General features: G+C 40.9%; 4 protein-coding genes across 5 annotated transcripts in view; 3 read left to right on the plus strand and 1 right to left on the minus strand.

The window, feature by feature from the left end:
* LOC109480771 (cerebral cavernous malformations 2 protein-like) overlaps positions 1 to 2,255 on the minus strand; it is a 16,372-nt gene extending 14,117 nt beyond the window's left edge. The window contains exon 1 of the mRNA XM_019783070.1: positions 2,058 to 2,255. Within this exon, the coding sequence (XP_019638629.1) occupies positions 2,058 to 2,111 (54 nt within the window). The 5' untranslated portion in view covers positions 2,112 to 2,255. The remainder of the gene's footprint in view (positions 1 to 2,057) is intronic.
* Positions 2,256 to 2,509: 254 nt separating this feature from the next.
* On the plus strand, positions 2,510 to 8,833 carry LOC109480816 (transmembrane protein 68-like). Of its 2 annotated transcripts, XM_019783134.1 has the most exons (9): positions 2,510 to 2,683; positions 3,946 to 4,029; positions 5,422 to 5,840; positions 6,390 to 6,557; positions 6,679 to 6,872; positions 7,014 to 7,077; positions 7,272 to 7,347; positions 7,615 to 7,678; positions 8,158 to 8,833. In XM_019783134.1, the coding sequence occupies exons 3-9, from the start codon at positions 5,468 to 5,470 to the stop codon at positions 8,266 to 8,268; spliced, it is 1,050 nt and encodes a 349-aa protein (XP_019638693.1). In that variant the 5' UTR covers positions 2,510 to 2,683; positions 3,946 to 4,029; positions 5,422 to 5,467; the 3' UTR covers positions 8,269 to 8,833. The 2 variants fall into 2 exon arrangements, with proteins under 2 accessions (XP_019638693.1, XP_019638694.1); XM_019783135.1 differs by lacking the exon at positions 3,946 to 4,029 and having other exon boundaries at positions 2,510 to 2,679.
* A 2,732-nt stretch (positions 8,834 to 11,565) lies between these two features.
* On the plus strand, positions 11,566 to 15,286 carry LOC109480815 (transmembrane protein 68-like). Its single transcript, XM_019783133.1, has 8 exons — positions 11,566 to 11,681; positions 12,099 to 12,524; positions 12,838 to 13,005; positions 13,361 to 13,554; positions 13,878 to 13,941; positions 14,128 to 14,203; positions 14,629 to 14,689; positions 15,023 to 15,286. Exons 1-8 carry the CDS (start codon positions 11,624 to 11,626, stop codon positions 15,131 to 15,133), a joined length of 1,158 nt encoding a protein of 385 aa, XP_019638692.1. The 5' UTR covers positions 11,566 to 11,623; the 3' UTR covers positions 15,134 to 15,286.
* Positions 15,287 to 15,783: 497 nt separating this feature from the next.
* Positions 15,784 to 17,005, plus strand: part of LOC109480651 (deleted in autism protein 1 homolog) — a 3,154-nt gene continuing 1,932 nt past the window's right edge. Inside the window, exons 1-3 of the mRNA XM_019782881.1 lie at positions 15,784 to 15,801; positions 16,404 to 16,627; positions 16,802 to 16,859. Coding sequence (XP_019638440.1) covers positions 15,784 to 15,801; positions 16,404 to 16,627; positions 16,802 to 16,859 — 300 coding nt within the window. The remainder of the gene's footprint in view (positions 15,802 to 16,403; positions 16,628 to 16,801; positions 16,860 to 17,005) is intronic.

Genomic DNA, 17,005 nt, shown 5'->3' on the forward strand with positions numbered 1-17,005 from the left:
AGCGTCACCAAATGAGGTACTTTGTAAAGGTCCGTTTCATTTGGTATATATTACCATTGTGACAGCATTTTATACCCCAAAATAGGAATCTTGCGTCTTGTTTTAGGTCCCGATAGTAGAAAGAATGCAGTGTACATGTATTCAGATGGCCGCCGTGTAACGTTACGTACTAGCGAGCGCGCACGACAATACCGCCAGAGTAGAGTAGGTTATCCTAACCCTTTAGATAGCGCAAAGAAAACAAAAACGACAGATTTGCATTAAAGAAAGTTTATTTTCCATAGCCTGGGCTAAGCCACGATCTATAACCTATGGCTTCTCCACGGGCGCTGGGGACGAGCGTGGTATTAACCGTTGCCTAATTATAATGTCTGCACAGTAGGTCTGGCGTTGACGCTTGGGATTTTGTTGAAATATATAAAACTTCACGGAGAATTGTCGCCTATGGCTTCTTGTTGTATCTAATATTGAATGCAATAAATGCTGTATATATTACGAATATACATCTAAAACTTCAACAGTTGAATCTGACTTGATATGTTGGCAGTGTGGGTGATCTACTGGTATAGACATCTCAGCTTAGTTTGTACCATTAAAATATTTTCTTTGGATATATCTCAGATTCCCTTCCCTCACTGTAATGATGAATGGTAACATCTGCTGAGGATGCAGAGGAAAGGTATGCATGTACTCAGCAGGAGGCACTGCTACACAGCATGCCAAGTGCCCTTAGGCAATTGTCACATCCAGTCACTACAATTCAGGACTTCATAACTATGAGTATTAATGAGGGCTTCAACAAACTCACTTTAGTAGATAATTTCAGTAACTTGTACAGTTATCTTTTCTCCTTATTTCTTTAATAGTATTTTTACTATTATTACAAAAAAACTTCATCTCTGCAATGCAGGAATAAAAATCCGCTATTTTACTATAAGCACAAGATATAGCGGAAAGATTGGAGGTGGGGTCAACAGATTTAAACTTAATTCTATTTCTATACATTTTAAGGGAGGGGCCTCAAGGGGGTATGGACTATGGTGATCAGTTAGGAAAAAAAGGGCTTGAAACTGATATATTGGGGATAAAATTGCCACAGCATAGATTGATAATGTAACAGTCCAACATTCTGCATGCTCTTTTATCATCCTACACAACTCTTCAGTTATAAATGACAGAACATCAAATCAATTTTCCACTTTGTAGTTGTGGTCACCACTGACTGCAATATTATGCTACTTTACTAATTAGAAACAGCCAAATGTCTTCAGGCATGACCTAAACTAACTATGCCATTTTACAGTAAATGTTGAACACAGTGCTTGTTATAGTGAGGGTATGTCATTATTTATTAATTGAATGCTAACAGGACTTTGGATCTTTTTGTAGAAATCTAATGGACCATCATTATACATGTCCCCACCCAAGGAAAGGAAACAATGATCCATTGTATTGTACAGCATGCTGTGATGTGTCCTCTGACTGACATAAAGACACACATGCAACAAACAAGGCACAAACCTCTATTCTGTACCAAATAAACATAGCCCTGAGGTAAAAATATCATGGGTCATGTTTCCCCCCAAAAATCTATAATTATGAAGATTCGTATGCAAAAAGTGGCTACAACACTTAAAAGTTAATTTTTCTTTTTACTGACGTGGATTGGGTGACAGAAAACAATTATAATATGGTGAATAGTTCGTAATGTTTTCTAACATGTACAAGGGTCGTATGTGTATTGTTGTATATGATCAAAAATGGCAAAAATATTTGTCACTCTAAACGCCCCCCCCCCTCCGAAAGAAGTAACGGTCCCAAACTAGGTAACACACGTAAGTCATAATTTGTCTGCGAATTCCCCCGTAAGAAACCAGAACTAAGAATTTCAGGAAAATTGCTACGAAAGGCGTTTTACAAGTTTTTACATGGTTGTCATAAAACCATGAGTAGTTGCGGGGAACGCAGATGACGTAAAGGTAGGAACTACGGCAACACGCAGTCAGGAAAAAGGACCACACCCAAAAACTAGCGGTGACAGTTGCGCGACTACGTACCTTCTTTTTCCTGCCATCATCCTCCATTTCAGTTATCTCCACAACGGTGGACATCAATCAATGCCCGATGCCTAACCACACAGGTTGAACGCCCGCGTCACGTAAACTGATCTCGTCTTCAAGTATGCGGGCGACTTGGAAACAGAAAAATTCGTCGTAAGTTCGTTCAAGACAGCCGCCATGTTGGGCGTGGCACCCAGCGTGCTTTGTTATGGAACCCCACACTTACACCATATAGGGGTGGCGGAAAATTCCATCGTTTTAAAATTGGACAATATAATGAATCATGCCTCGAATCAAATGTCTTTAAGCAATAAAATATATATATTCTTCATCCAGTATTTATTCATTAGCATAGAATAACAGTTTTTGGGCTATACAATGAATATTTAGGAAATCAAAAAACTACCAAGTGTAGTAGCCCAAAAGTCACGTGGCGTATCAATCAGCTGATGAGGTCGCAGTGGGGTGACAGGCTGCGTAAATATGAAACAGGAATGAGAATTTGTTTTTCTTCGTCGTCCTTGTGAGAAGCTATGAATGACACATGGAGTGGACGACATGGCGAAACAGCTGAAAGCACACATCCGAGTCATTGGATGTAGAATATGTGAATGACAGGGCAAGTGTGCGGTTTTTACACTCGTGTTTTATCATAAGCGTTATGACCTATTTTGATTCAAATAGGCAAGGAGGTTACAACTTGTACAAGGAGGTTCAAAAAGGCCTTGGTATAAGTAATATGAGCTTTTTCAGTAAAAAGAGCCTGGCTCTATATTCTCTCTGAGTATAGATGAAAAGAGCTGTCCTTGGTGATATAGGTGACTAAATAACAAATGGCAAACTTGCGAATCATGCTAAATTATGCTCATGCAACATGCAACAATTCTGGAGTTTTATGGGCAATTCTAAATCATGAACAATTAATTGGCCACATGAGAAAAATATAGCTGGTTACGAATATAATTAACACTTTATATTAGCACTTCCTGAATGCCTAACCACAGAGGCTGAACCTTGAAAATTTGTGCCTGTCACATACTCATGTCGGTATATTTTAGGTCTTTCACTGAAGCACTGCATCCTCTTCTCAAGAAGGTTGTAATGAAGAAGGAAAACACCATGTTATGCCAATTACATCATACATACATGTGGGGTGTGCACTATAGCATTCAAAATACAGATGGCTAGATGAGAACTTCACACACTGCTAATAGTGCTAGTATTATCCAGTTTTCCAAAATATTCAAATTTTGTATATTCTGGTATTGATTAAAGAACGAACAAAAAATTACAAACTTTTGTACATTGGCAGGAAATCTACATCAATCCTTGTTTTGTCATGCTATTTGTTTCTCAATGAATATGTGCATTGGCAGGAAATGTACTAGTACTGTACCTTAAAACGTTTGCGGTCATAAAAAAGCGGCCATATGTTGTACTTAACAAGCTTTCGAGTTTAAATAAAGGCTCATGATCACTACTACTACTACTACTACTACTACTACTACTACTACTACTACTCTTGCTTGTAGACAATCTTGTTTGTTCAAGCAAGGAGGTTAAAAAGTCCTCCTTGGTTCAAGCAACTTCCTTGATGTTAGGTGGGATCAAGCAATTCTGATATCAAACATTTTTGTTTCATCATTTCTTTAATTCTGTTTTCGGTCTTGGTTTTTGGTCTGTTTATTTGCTAGATTGTGGGAGGACCATGTAAACATTTAATGTCTACTGCGTCTCCAGTAACCATTACATGAGCAGTTGATGTACATACCAATCAAGTTAATTGATTAACTCAGAATGTTAAAAATTAACTTATAGGAGTTCCACTTCTTTGTTAGTATTGGATGGCAGAAAAATAACGTCAGCAGTTTTATGTGTCCTTCAGATGGCAAGGATCACAGTCTGTAGCTTCAGCCTACAACACAGCTGTGGTTACCTTACTTGGGCTGGACCTGCCTGCATATAGAGAGTATGTATGACAGGTCCCTTACTCCAGACTTGTCTGTTTGTTTTCTTATTTAATTATATCCTCTTTGTAAAAAAGAAATCAATGATTTCACACTTTTGTGAAGTATTTTATAGAGTTGTGAATTTCTTGCTTTATATTCATTATTCTGAATGTCATGTGCATATTTCACCTGTGCATTATCACTTCCTCCCAGCTTTCTGAGAAACCATTTTGACCTTCAACTTGACCTTCCTGTCAGTCTGCAGATTCTTATTTTATTATAATTTTATAGTGATTTATAACTATTTGCATAATACTGTGTCATCAACTCTCAATTTTCATGTTATGACAGAGAACAGGGAACATTTCCCTTTGTAAGGTCCCATTTAGCCCTTGATGCCCTCAATATAATGGTAGGCAGAGCCCATCCCTCTCTTTCCATCTCCTTTTACCTCCCCAGCCAAAGTCGGGTACCCATTTTATACCTGGTTTAAATCAATAGATAGAGGAAAGTCATGTTAAGTGCTTTTCCCACGGACTGAATGTCTATAGCCAGGAATGCCAGGAAATTCAGGAATCAAACCCATGACTTCTTGATCTCATGTCCACTAGCCTGGTTGTGTGATGCCACTCATAATTTCCTTTGTATCCAGCTATCAAGAATAACATATTACGTAACACTGTGTGATGGGTCTACATGTTCAAACAAATAACATTTTTGTTTGTTTGATGTTTGTTTAAACTCAAAGTATACTACCAGTACTCTTTGGAATTTGTGCAGGTGGGGGCAGCATGATCATCAGTCAAAGGTTACAATGATAAGGGTATTGACCCTGGCACACCCAACAGAGCTGTCATTGTGTATCAGCTTCTTAATTTGTTTTTACTTTTATTTGTAGATGAAATATGGAAAGCTGCAGTCAATCATGAGCAGATATTTACAATTACATCAAGATGTATTTTAGCATTATGTCTTTTGTTGTGTCCATGTTAGAAACTGTGTTATCCAGTCTGATGAGAAACCAATTGGGTCGTCCATGTTTATAGGTGATATAGATAACATTATTCTTTAGGGTTGTGCAAAGTTTATTCCATGATTGTTAAACCTAATTTGTAACACTGTGTGGACACGACAAGGACACCCAGTAGTCCCTGGACTTGTTCTTCAGTGGTATGGGGAAAGGTCATTTTTCTTGGAGATAGCAAAAGAGAAGTACAAAAGGGTGTATTACCTGCTTCAAATGTTTGAAAAGCTTGTTATCAACCAAATTTTACAATAATGATTCTATATCTTGATGTCATGTCCCTGCAAAGACTACAAAAGTGTCAAGATGTCAGTAATCAAGATGTTTTATCTTTTGACATCTGGCCTTGGGACCAACTTATCACAAGCTAATGTTTGTTGTGTTACAGTTGTGGCACACTGCTACTCTGAACCCACACAGCGGACGACTGTGTCATGGAAAACCTTGCCATGGACTTCATCATTATCTGCGATGCCGACACAGAAAAACTGCTGACCAACACGTCTATCCTGTCATGGATGGAGACTGTGAACATCGCCATGGAAACCATGTACGGAGTTATGGAGCAGCTGGGTGTGGACAACCTGGACATCGACTGGATCTCCTTTCTGGTCTGGATGTTCCTCCCGATGGTCGTCGCCTTCATCCTGCCATTGTTTGTCATCATCCTCCTCTACTTGACCGCGCTGATCATACACATCTACCGGGCACGACACAAACTGCGGGATGCGTTCGCTGTGGACCTTTGGCTTGGTGCCCGAAAAACTGTTGCACTACTCTGGGAACTGCAGGGCAAAATATGGCATGGTAAGCAGGCCTTGGTATATAAGCTATGTACGTTTATATCCGTTTATTCAGCAAATTATAGCTTGGTGTGCATTTACATGCAAACTTTGTAGCATTAGTATATTACCTTTTATTTTGAACTTTTCAATTGCGATACGAAAAAACCTATCTGTGGCCATTGTATCAAGATGCATGCAATTCTTTTGATGAACAGAATCCCTGTTGCCTTGAAAAAGTAGGACGGTGTCCTTGACCAACCTCAAAGGTCATAGTACAAAGACCAGAGTAACTTCTAGATAACTGCTGAAGAGTATCCAATACCCGCCCTTCAATGTCTAACCATTGAGGAGCTTCCAAAACTTGAAACTCCTTGCTGTAACTTAATGACCAACATGTATCTTATGATATAAACTGATAAGCCAATTACAAACAACTCTATGCTTTCAATCATTATTCCTTCTTTGATTAAAAAATCAATACCATCAATGTTTTGAATCAGAATACTCAGCCTTAGTATTCTGATTCAAAACATTGGGCTCCCAAACCACCTTACATTTTCTACCCTTACAGGATACGAAATCCATGGTGCGGAGAAGCTGCCTGCCAGTGGCCCTGCCCTGGTGGTGTACTACCACGGTGCCATCCCCATCGACCTGTACTACGTCATGGCAAAAGTCGTGCTCAATCAGAACCGCCTTCTGTATGCTGTCGCCGACCGCTTTATGTTCAAGATCCCAGGTATGAAGAGTTTTGTATCTTGTATGACCTCGACATGGCCTCACTCTGAGTTTTGAAACAAGTATATTTAGAAAGATCTGGCTTCAGCTTAGATACGTGTAATCCCTTCCTGCCTCCCTAGGCTGGAGCCTGATGCTGAAGGTGATGTGCGTGACTCCTGGGGCACCAGAAGACTGCATTAAGCTGCTGAAGGAGGGAAACCTGCTCTCCCTGTCTCCTGGTGGGGTACGAGAGGCACTCTTTGGGGATGAATACTACAGACTAGTCTGGAAAAACAGAATGGGCTTTGCCAAGGTGGCTAAAGCAGCCAAAGTGGTGAGTTGTGCTTCAATCAGATATTTTGAATCAGTCAACTTTGATTGAAATATTGTTTCTTAGTTTAGTGAACACAGTGTTAGAACATACTTAACTTTACAAATCTTCACTTTTTTTACTTTTTTCTTGATTTCTTTGCAGCCCATATATCCCATGTTTACTCAGAACTGTCGAGAGGGATTTAGGTCCATCAGAATGGGGAGACGTAAGTACTCTACTTAAATAATGATATTCATTATTCAGTAAGATACCTTTGATTTAACATGTAACTGTAAAAAGTAAAGGGAACTGCCATGACCAAAAAAAGTAATTTCTTTGCCTGTGACAGGAAGAATGTTTTCTAATGTAAATTTGTAGAGCATCACCATTTCGTTGTGCCTTTTTCTTACATATCTGTAGACTTCCTGGAGTGGGTGTATGAGAAAACCCGGCTGCCCATTGTGCCAATTTACGGAGGCTTTCCAGTGAAATTTAGGTGAGCTTTCTTTTCCCTCTCTGATCCCTCCCTCTCTCTCTCTCTCTCTTGTTCTTTTACTATTCATTTTCCATATTACATTGTATGTTTTCACATTGCAGTTTGATTTTTTTAACACTTTTTGGAATATGAGAGGATGTCATCCATGTTGAAATGTTGAGAAATTTACAGACTAAGTAGCTTCATCTTCAAGATGGCTTGTGTAGAATTTTCTACAGCTGAAATTATAAGTAAAGCTCTTTCATATGTGTATCACGTTTTCTTCAGGACGTATATTGGGGACCCAATTCCATATGATCCCAAGGTCTCTGCTCAGGAATTAGCTGTTAAGGTGAGTTATTCTAATTTACAAGGAGGGCTGCATTTCAATTATTATTTTTTTTTGGGGGGGGGGGAGGGGGGTAGAGGTATAGGTGACTATGCAAGGACATGCACTCGGACAGTGTAATGATGAGCTAGATGAGAACCTAGCTTTCAATGTTGGAACAAGAAGTTATAGCTCATCAGAACAATAGCCATGAAAGCATCTGAAGAAGAGAGTCGAAGGCAATGTTTAATCTGTGAGAGGTTGACATAGTCTTAAGAGTTGACCATAGAATGCATAGTAACCATAGCCATTGTACACATTTGATGACTCAGATCAGTTTGTATTCAATTCTTTATTAACATACCAGACATAACAGACAAACATGGCATACAATATTGCCTGAATGGCGTCGATATTTACATGTTTACAAAGTGTTAAAAAATCATATATTTACAAAAACTATAAAACAGTACAGTAAGTAAGCTCCTGTTTCCCCCCTGCAGACCCACAATGCCTTGGAACAGATGATTGACACATATCAGAAGATCCCAGGTACCGTCTTTGGTGCCCTGCTGGACAGAATCCCTGCATTCAGCAGCGAGAAGCAGGAATAAAGAGGACATGGAGCGTTTGATCAAACAGTACATGTTGTTATATAGGCTGGCGTCACACTGTCAATGACCTTTGGGTGAATTTGTTCATCACCAGAAAGTCAGCAAACTTTAAGATTGCCAGAGAATCCAACACGTTTTTTGCTTAAAATCTAGCCTCTCTCATTGGATTACCTATCTCAAAATTGTGAAGTGGTCAAAAGGACACTGCTGTTAAAATGTCCTACTAAAGCTCACAGACTTATCCGGCAAGCTATTTTCCTGCTGTGTGACGCTGTCTTAATGCAACAGTCATGTGCAGTGGTTTGGTCAAGTTGTGCAATGGTCACTTGCAGGGCAAGGTGCAAAACTGTAGACGTTTGCAGCGTCAGTGTAAAGTCAAGAATTAAAACACATTCAGTGCAGTGTGGTACAGTGTGAAATGGAACTGTTGTGTGTTATGTTGCTGGTAATAGAAAGGAGTGACATATCAGTGCCTGTCTTCCAAGAGCCTTTGAAAAGTGCAAGTAGAAATTATGCTAAGATAGCTTAAAGTGTTTCTCACTAGCTAGATTTGTCCAAGGAGGTTATACTGAGGGCCTGCATGCCCTTTTTCGTTAACCGTTATGGGCTATTTTAATTCACCGTTAATCGTTGCCGGCCCGCTCTAATTCAACGTTAAGCGTTATCAGTATATTCCTCGTGAAGCGTTATTGGTCGTTTTAATTCAACGTAAACCGTTATTTGTCATCCTAAATTCAGCGTCAAGCGTTAATGAATGATTCTTCGTTACGCCTAATTTTGCCTTTCAAAGTGCAGGAAAATGCGTCATTGAAGGTTTAAAAATACAAAATTTCCCGGGGGAGAATGCCCCGGACCCCCCTACATTGCTCGCGCCTTTGGTGCTCGACTCGCGCCTTCTGCGCTCGGTTCATTCGGCTCTAGCCAGTACCAGTTTTTGGTCAATTACCGGAAGTTTGCGGAGAGTTACAGAATCTTTTTTGACAGGCAAAATTAACAAAAATCTTGAGTAAAAATATGAAAACATCAGAAGGACCGACAAACACTCTCAACACCATGATTTGCCTCTCAAAATGCGGGAAATTGCGTTTTTGAAGTTAAAAATCCTAAATTTCCCGGGGGAGCATGCCCCCGGCCCCCCTAGATTACGAGCACCTTTGGCGCTCCCCTCTCAAAATCCATGGGCGAACGGAAAAAAGTCAAGCTGGGTAGAGCCCTGGCCAACGTCCACTCGGACGCACTCGGGGGCCAGGGCAGGTCATTACATGTATAAGGTATACGTAATTTTGTCAGTGATCACCTTTTCTCACAAAGCGAGATACCAAATCCAGTGCAGCTCGAAAAAAAGCCTGTCAATTTACCGTTAAGCGTTGCCGACCATCCTGAATTTACCGTTAAGCGTTATCGGCCCTGCTGAATTTACCGTTAACCGTTACCAGGACCCCCCCATGCAGACCCTCTATACTGGTAACCTCCTCGATCTGACGTTGATGACTTTTTGTTATGGTAGTAAGCCACTGTCTCTGCAACCTAGAAATGTTTTGAGATGAGACATCAATGATGGAATTGAACTAAGTATAGTTTGCCATAGCTATGAGGTGCAAATTCAGACAAACAAATGTTAAAAAGGCACTGTTGATTGTACGGCAGGAAAAGAAATATATACATTTGTAATATCGTGATTGGAAAGCTGTCAGCATTCTTCTCATGTATTGTGGTTACATGCTGCAAGTTGTAGCAACATGCTGTAGTTACAAACAAAGTTGCTAGGAGGAGCTTTCCAGAAAGTATCATAGAGTTGTTCTTGGTCTGTAATGACCTGCAGGCCTGGAGTGTAAATGTGTAATAGGGATTTATAACATTCAAATATTCCTATCAACTAAGATTGTGGAAATTGTGGAATAAAAAAGAAGGAAATGTGAAAAGTATATTATTTTTGTGGAGGAAATGTCAGTATTTGCTATTGCATATAAAATCATAAGTCATGGTAAAGTTTTCATAATTTATTAATTAATGTGCACATGTATAAAAGTGTAGTTAGTCTTGTTGGCATGTCTACACATACTAGGCACATGTGTTTAATATGTTGCAACTTTGATACAAACGATTTTTGTATAACATGTATGAATGTGCAAGCATTGACCTATTGTCACTGTGATAAATCATGAATGAATTTTGAGAAGGTATAAATAACAGACTCATTTCCTGAGGGAAGCTAAATGTAGGACCAAATCTTTCTATTGCAGTTTTCTTTTTTTTTCTTATTTTGTTTTGATTTACATGTGCTAGTTGCTGAAGATGTCTTCAGTTTGGAGTGGTGAATCACAAAGTGTGCAATGAAAATGATCCAACAATGTGTTAATATTACTCACATATGCATTGTAGTATTATGTTGTAAGTATTGAAAAAGCCAGTATCTTTTTCATACATTGTACCTATCAGTGTTAATTCAAGTATGGCGCATAAATACTATGTTAGGCATTGTGTTTTCTCACATGCTGATTTGACAGAATTGTTTGAAATGTCTTGTTAGTAAGGCATCTTTGTGATATTTGACTTTCAGCTTTAACACTACAATATGGGGAACTACCATTCCAGAGAATATTTGACAGACTGTACAATGTACTTATGTTAGTTAACATTGATAAGTGATGCCTGGCCAGCTAATGCTTTGTTGATATTCACTAAGTGACTTATATACATGTATTTGTTACACCAAGCCTAAACTTTAGGTGATGTTTAGTTCTGGGAACAAAGGGCAAAAAATATCAATGTTGACTGTTTTCCAAAATATAAACAAGTGATCAATGATCTCATACCTCCATGAAATGTTTTTGTGTATGTCTTGCTTTATTCAAACAATGTGGTGATGTACATGTAGTTTGTTCAAGAGTTCATTAAAACTTATATATTTATATGTTCCCCAGACATGCGTCCTTACCATACATGAAAAGTGATGTTCCGCAAGAATTTAACTAGAGTTCCATGACCTCATACCCTTGATAAATGAGGTTAACCTTCATGACAGTCAGATAAATTATGAATGTTTGTCATTGATTATGCAAATGTTCAATAGCATAAATTATAAATCATATAAATTAGAAATTTACCACCACAATCATGTGCGTATCGGCATACACTTGAAGTTCACTCTTGCCTGCACAGAATAAGACTATATGGGACAAGAGTCAGGCACAAAGAGGTCAAAAGGCACGTTATGTACACCTCACTGTATCAACATTGGCATCCAAAGTGCATGTGATCAGCATATGACCTACATGTACCAAAGGTCACATTTGCTTTGGTGAGTTCCTTATGTGACGAGACAGAAACATCGCCACGTTTAGTGGTTGAAATCATGCTCGTCTTCGCCCTATATACCATGGTGCACTTGGCTGACGGGGTCACATCCAGTTGTGAGTACAGCACATGTATTTGTGACTTATACAGTAGATGTTGCATCGAGACATAAGCATATTTGTGGATCAACAAAAGTATATTTGCTAAATGTGGTCTGACTGTCCGACAGTACGAATGAAAGTTACGGCGCTCAATTACTGCTATCACCTTCCATGCGTTACTAACAATCCACGCATACAGAAATATCAAATGTCAAGTGTTGTAAGAAACCGTAGTGCAGAGACGATCATAGTATAAACCCACAGTCTGGCATAAACCAATCCCATAGCCCCGCCCACCTCTGTCAAAACGTAGGGCTGCAAAATAAAAGGTCATATGCCCCTTAATATTTTCTAAGCTGATGATCTGATCAAAGAACATAATCGATATGTGTTAATCTGTCCATTTTGCCGACTGTTGTCCCCGTCTGACAGTTTGTGTGACAGGTGGCAATTGCAGTGCAGTGACGTCTGGTTCCCCCGCCACCGCGTCCGTTCATCTGGCTCCAGAGTCCAGCCCGGTCTGTAACTCCACCACAGAACAACTCCTCACCAACGCCACCATCTTGTCATGGACGGAGAGCGTCACCGTTACCATAGAAACGCTCCACGGTGTCATGGAGTATCTCGGCATGAACAATCTAGACTGGGAGACTGTGTTCATCTACTGGATCCTGCTGCCCACGGCTGTCCTCTACATTCTCCCCTGGAGCATGGTCGGTTCCCTGTACGTCACGGCGATCATCATCCACCGGTTTGGCGAGAAGCACAACCTGACGGACCCGTTTGCCGGGGATGTCTGGTTACCAGCGCGGCGGATGGCCTCCGCCTTCTGGGATATCCAGGCAAAGTTTTGGCACGGTGAGACAATATTCAGCATCTGTATTTCCATGTTCTGATACAGTTGCAGGATGAATGGATGCTGCGCCTTTAGGCCTTTCTCCCTCTACCACCCGTTGTCCCAATTATAACGGTTTAATCTTTTTGATGATCGACATTAATATCATTATAATAACGAAGTCTTGTATCTATTGTTAAAACCTGCTCCACCGACCCTCTCCAGACGATGGTTTGGAGTTAGACGGCAGCAAGGTTTGGACTGTTGTCAACTGCGCCAGCTATAAATTAAAGGTCGGCTTTCAAAGCTAGTAATAAGACCTTTTTTACCCTATAGGCCATGAGATCCATGGTTTGGAGAAGCTGCCCAAACACGGTCCCGGGATGCTGGTGTACTATCATGCCACCGTGCCGTTAGACTTCTACTACGTGCTGGCGAAAATCAATCTCGTACAGAACAGACCTCTCTGGGCCGTGGCCGACCACTTCATGTTCAACATTCCAGGTATATGCTGGCCTGTTTACTCTCCTTTCAATGTGCTTTAAGTTATTCCTGTCAAACATTGACATAAGAAATGATAAGCCTAAAGCTGGCGTCATTGTGTTGACGTAGCTTAGGTACCATCCTCAGTCTACGTAGTTACCGTGGTTGCAAGCGAGAAGCGAGAGTCAGGAGTAACTACAATGGTACAAAGGATATGGTACGCAGGTGGTACGCAGGTTACTGTCAACAACCCTCGGCCTAATTCGTTGACCTAAACCATACAAATCCAATTCCAGGTATGCTTTGCGATATGCAAACTTCGTCAAGTACTCCAAGTTTTAACTCCTCTCCCCCACCCCTCTCTGTATCTCTTCAGGGTGGAGATTCATGCTGCACACGATGGGTGTGACGTCAGGCGAACACCAACACTGCGTCCAAGTACTGAAGAAGGGGAACCTGCTGGGCCTGGCGCCCGGCGGCCTCAGGGAAGCTCTCTTCGGCGACGAGAACTACAGACTCATATGGAGAAGGAGAATGGGGTTCGCCGCCGTGGCGAAAGAGGCCGGAGTGGTAAGTCTATACTAGCTGACTGGTTCTTGCTCTAAATGAAATTATCCACCCTCTTCCACCATCTATGTCCTTGGTGCTGATTGGGCTATCCGTCCAATTGATACGTTATCTGATGCTTATTGGTTCACTCAATCGTGTTCGATAAAATTGTACCGCGCTTCCGGATTGGTCTATCAACAGTAATCATGTTTCATCAATAGATAAACCATCTCAATACCTTCACAAAATATGGCTGCCCATTAAAGCGGGTCTGAAATCTTTGTCGTTTATACCTCTTGAATTTTGTGATCACGTCCTTACTGCGCTCTTTTGTTCCCCTGAAGCCTATCTTTCCCATGTTTACACAAAACTGCCGAGAGGCCTTCAGAACACCGCGAATGGGAAAACGCAAGTACCATATACTTCTAAAGATTTTTAATTATTATTCTGAAGTCATATGAATTAATGTAAGATGCTGGTAAATTTTCGTTCACTTCAAGTGCCCATTACATTCTAATGAGCTTTTTGTCAAAGTTGGTATAGTAAGCCTGGAGACATATATGTGTATTTTTTTTCTTATTGTTTTGTGCTTAGGCTTCCTGGAGTGGGTATATGAGAAAACGAGGATGCCTGTTGTTGGTATCTATGGAGGATTCCCTGTCAAACTCAGGTTAGTGTAGGTGTGGTGATGAGCCTGGTGGACTGAACCAAGAGAGGTATTTTATTTACTTCCGGGTACGGAAGTATTCTTTTCTCGGGTGTCTGAACTGTGGGTTTGTGTGTCTGTTTGTCCAGACAGAGTAGGTTGACAGTGAGTGGGTGGGGAAGAGTGACAGGTGGAATGACAGGGGGTCAAAACGTCAGACACAGGGAATTTAGGCATTAGAAGTCGACACGGGGGAATTCAGGACCCTCCAATACTTCCAGATTTCTTTTCATACTTCTGTGTCATAACTCACACATGATACAGAAATCAGACAAGAACAGTTTCTGTGATATCGTCTGTCATATAATTAATCTGGGGCTTATTTATAACAAAGAAATGAGATATCGTGTAGATCATAATGATGTTACTCTTTGTTTACGGTTACACAGAACCTATATAGGAGACCCTATCTACGATCCCAACCTTTCCGCTGAAGAGCTTGCTAAGAAGGTAGGCCATTAGTCCAATAGTGAATTATTCAAAACTACTAGTGATGCTTATATATTATGTCCCATGTAAACTAAATGTACAGTCATAGTCACTCCCCCTGCATTTTCTTATGTTTATACATTACGTTTCTGGAATAAAGAGATGGCATTTAGAAAACTCAAATGTTGTTAACTCCATGTACGGAAATATGTTTTGCGTGGGGTTGTCTGTGAGTTTGTGCGTATGCTTGTCCAGCAGAGACTGTTGCAGGGAGAGTGGGTGCATATTTTAATACTGGAATGGCAGATGACCCAGCACAAATTAAAAAGAAATAAAACTTTATTGTCATTTCAGACTCATCGTGCTCTGGAAGACATGATCGCTGCTCACCAGAAAATTCCAGGAAATTTACTTCGCGCCCTTCTGGAAAGAATTCCTGCCTTCCGCTCCGAAAGGAATGACTGAATTATTTTATGGAATCATCTTATCGGATCGGTTCTTTAAAAAAAACATATCATGTATATGTTGGAAGACGAACATTCCATTGCACCGTTTGAAATTATAGCAAAGAGGTACCGGCCTTTGTTGTTATAATAATAAAGATGATTTTGAGCTAGTAATAAGACGAAGTGTTGCATATATTATTTGTGAACTAAGATTCCCTCGCGTACTTAAATTTACATCTAGTTTCTGCGTCAATTTTTTTGTCAATGCTCAGCTCGTTTTATTTGTTGCCTGAATAGATCAGAGTCTTTCAACGTTATAAGGGAAATGGTTTTATCACATTCTGTACTTGGTGTTTTCTATAAATGCGATATATATCACAACACATTTCACCATTATATGGGATAGTGTGTACCCCTAAAGTTGTAGGTATAAGGAATACCACAGCATGCGCATCACATTGGCAACTGCTTTCTTGGAAATCCACTCCATAGAATAAAACAGCTGACAAACTAGGGGGAAGAGTGGTGGCCGGGGGGTTGGGGTGGAGAAGAGTGGTGGGAGAGAAACTAGGAAGGGGTAAGAGTGGTGGGGTAGGGGGGGTAGGAAGGGGGAATTATGTGTCTCGGGTATTAATGGGATTTTAAGTCAACGGTGACTGACATCGACCAATGGCGGTTGGAATCATAGTGGGTGCACTATAGGTAAACTATAGGTAAACTAATATTTTTTATCGTAATCAAGTCATAATCTATAACACGTTAAAGTAATCATTCGGAAAAAACTGCAGCCGACTCTCCCTGACAGATAACTACTAGTAGTTAGTTGTATTATCCATGCGCATGACCTGAACGTCAGCCCATATAGGAAAGTTTCTGCCTCGCTGAGACTTTTACGTAAACATATTGTCACACTACTAGACTAAGTGTCTTTTAATACCTCCGGCTCGGGGCCATAAAAGGTTACAGGTCAGTGAACTTGATAATCCAGCTGCGCGGAACGGCTGCGCACCCGACTCGACGGAGTGTACACTGGGACACTTTTGACAAAACAATGTTCTAGTTCGACGACTCTGTGTTTGAGGAAGTCTTCCTCCTACGTGGGCAGAAGTCCCGGGACTTAGCCATAGCGTGTTTTACTATAAAATGAGCAAAGAAACATGTTGGCTCCATGCTCAATATCATGGCGCTTGTTGCATCGCTGTCTGTGGGGCCAAAGGTCAACGTTAACTAGGACGCAGGTATTCCCGTTTGTAGTACTGCTGTTAGTTGTTTTTGTCTACACTCTGAAGGCCAGGCAGAGGGCACTTGTCCTGACACACGACCTCGAGATTTCGTGGGCGGAGACGGGAAAATGTCCGGCGTGTTTTGGGGACACCTGTGAACTTCTCCACCGGGGACACTTCCAGAACGTGCATTCAGACAGGCCGTTGAAGAAAGGTGCAGTTTCCATCGGGACTGTGGACGGTAAAACGGTTATTGCTAAAATTCTGGGTGAGGAACATGTATGGCAGAGGTATGAGAAGTCTATCTGTCGGATGTCGTCACGTCCTCGGGTTTGTAACGCCTCGTCTTTCATTCTGGAGACCATGTTGGTGACCGACGTTGTTTTGAAACTACCCTGGCTGCAGGAAGCGTGGAGAATATCCCACAAGGAAAAGTCAGCTTTGTCACTCTGTTTGTCTTCTAGGTTTCTACAAGAAGTGAAACAGCTGTTTGTCAAAAGCGAGAGAACAGGAGTAGACAGGGTCGGACGCGCGTTTCTCGCCACGTCACTTCTCCTCAACGAGGAGTCGGTTTTACTCCGATATTTCACTACAAAGTCTACAACACCTTGGCCTTTTCCAAAGTTTTACGGGGCTTGCGGCAGAGTTATTTTGGTGGAACATGCAGG

The sequence above is a fragment of the Branchiostoma belcheri genome, unplaced genomic scaffold, assembly GCF_001625305.1.
Source record: "Branchiostoma belcheri isolate BF01 breed outbred unplaced genomic scaffold, Haploidv18h27 scaffold52, whole genome shotgun sequence".
Classification (NCBI taxonomy): domain Eukaryota; kingdom Metazoa; phylum Chordata; class Leptocardii; order Amphioxiformes; family Branchiostomatidae; genus Branchiostoma; species Branchiostoma belcheri.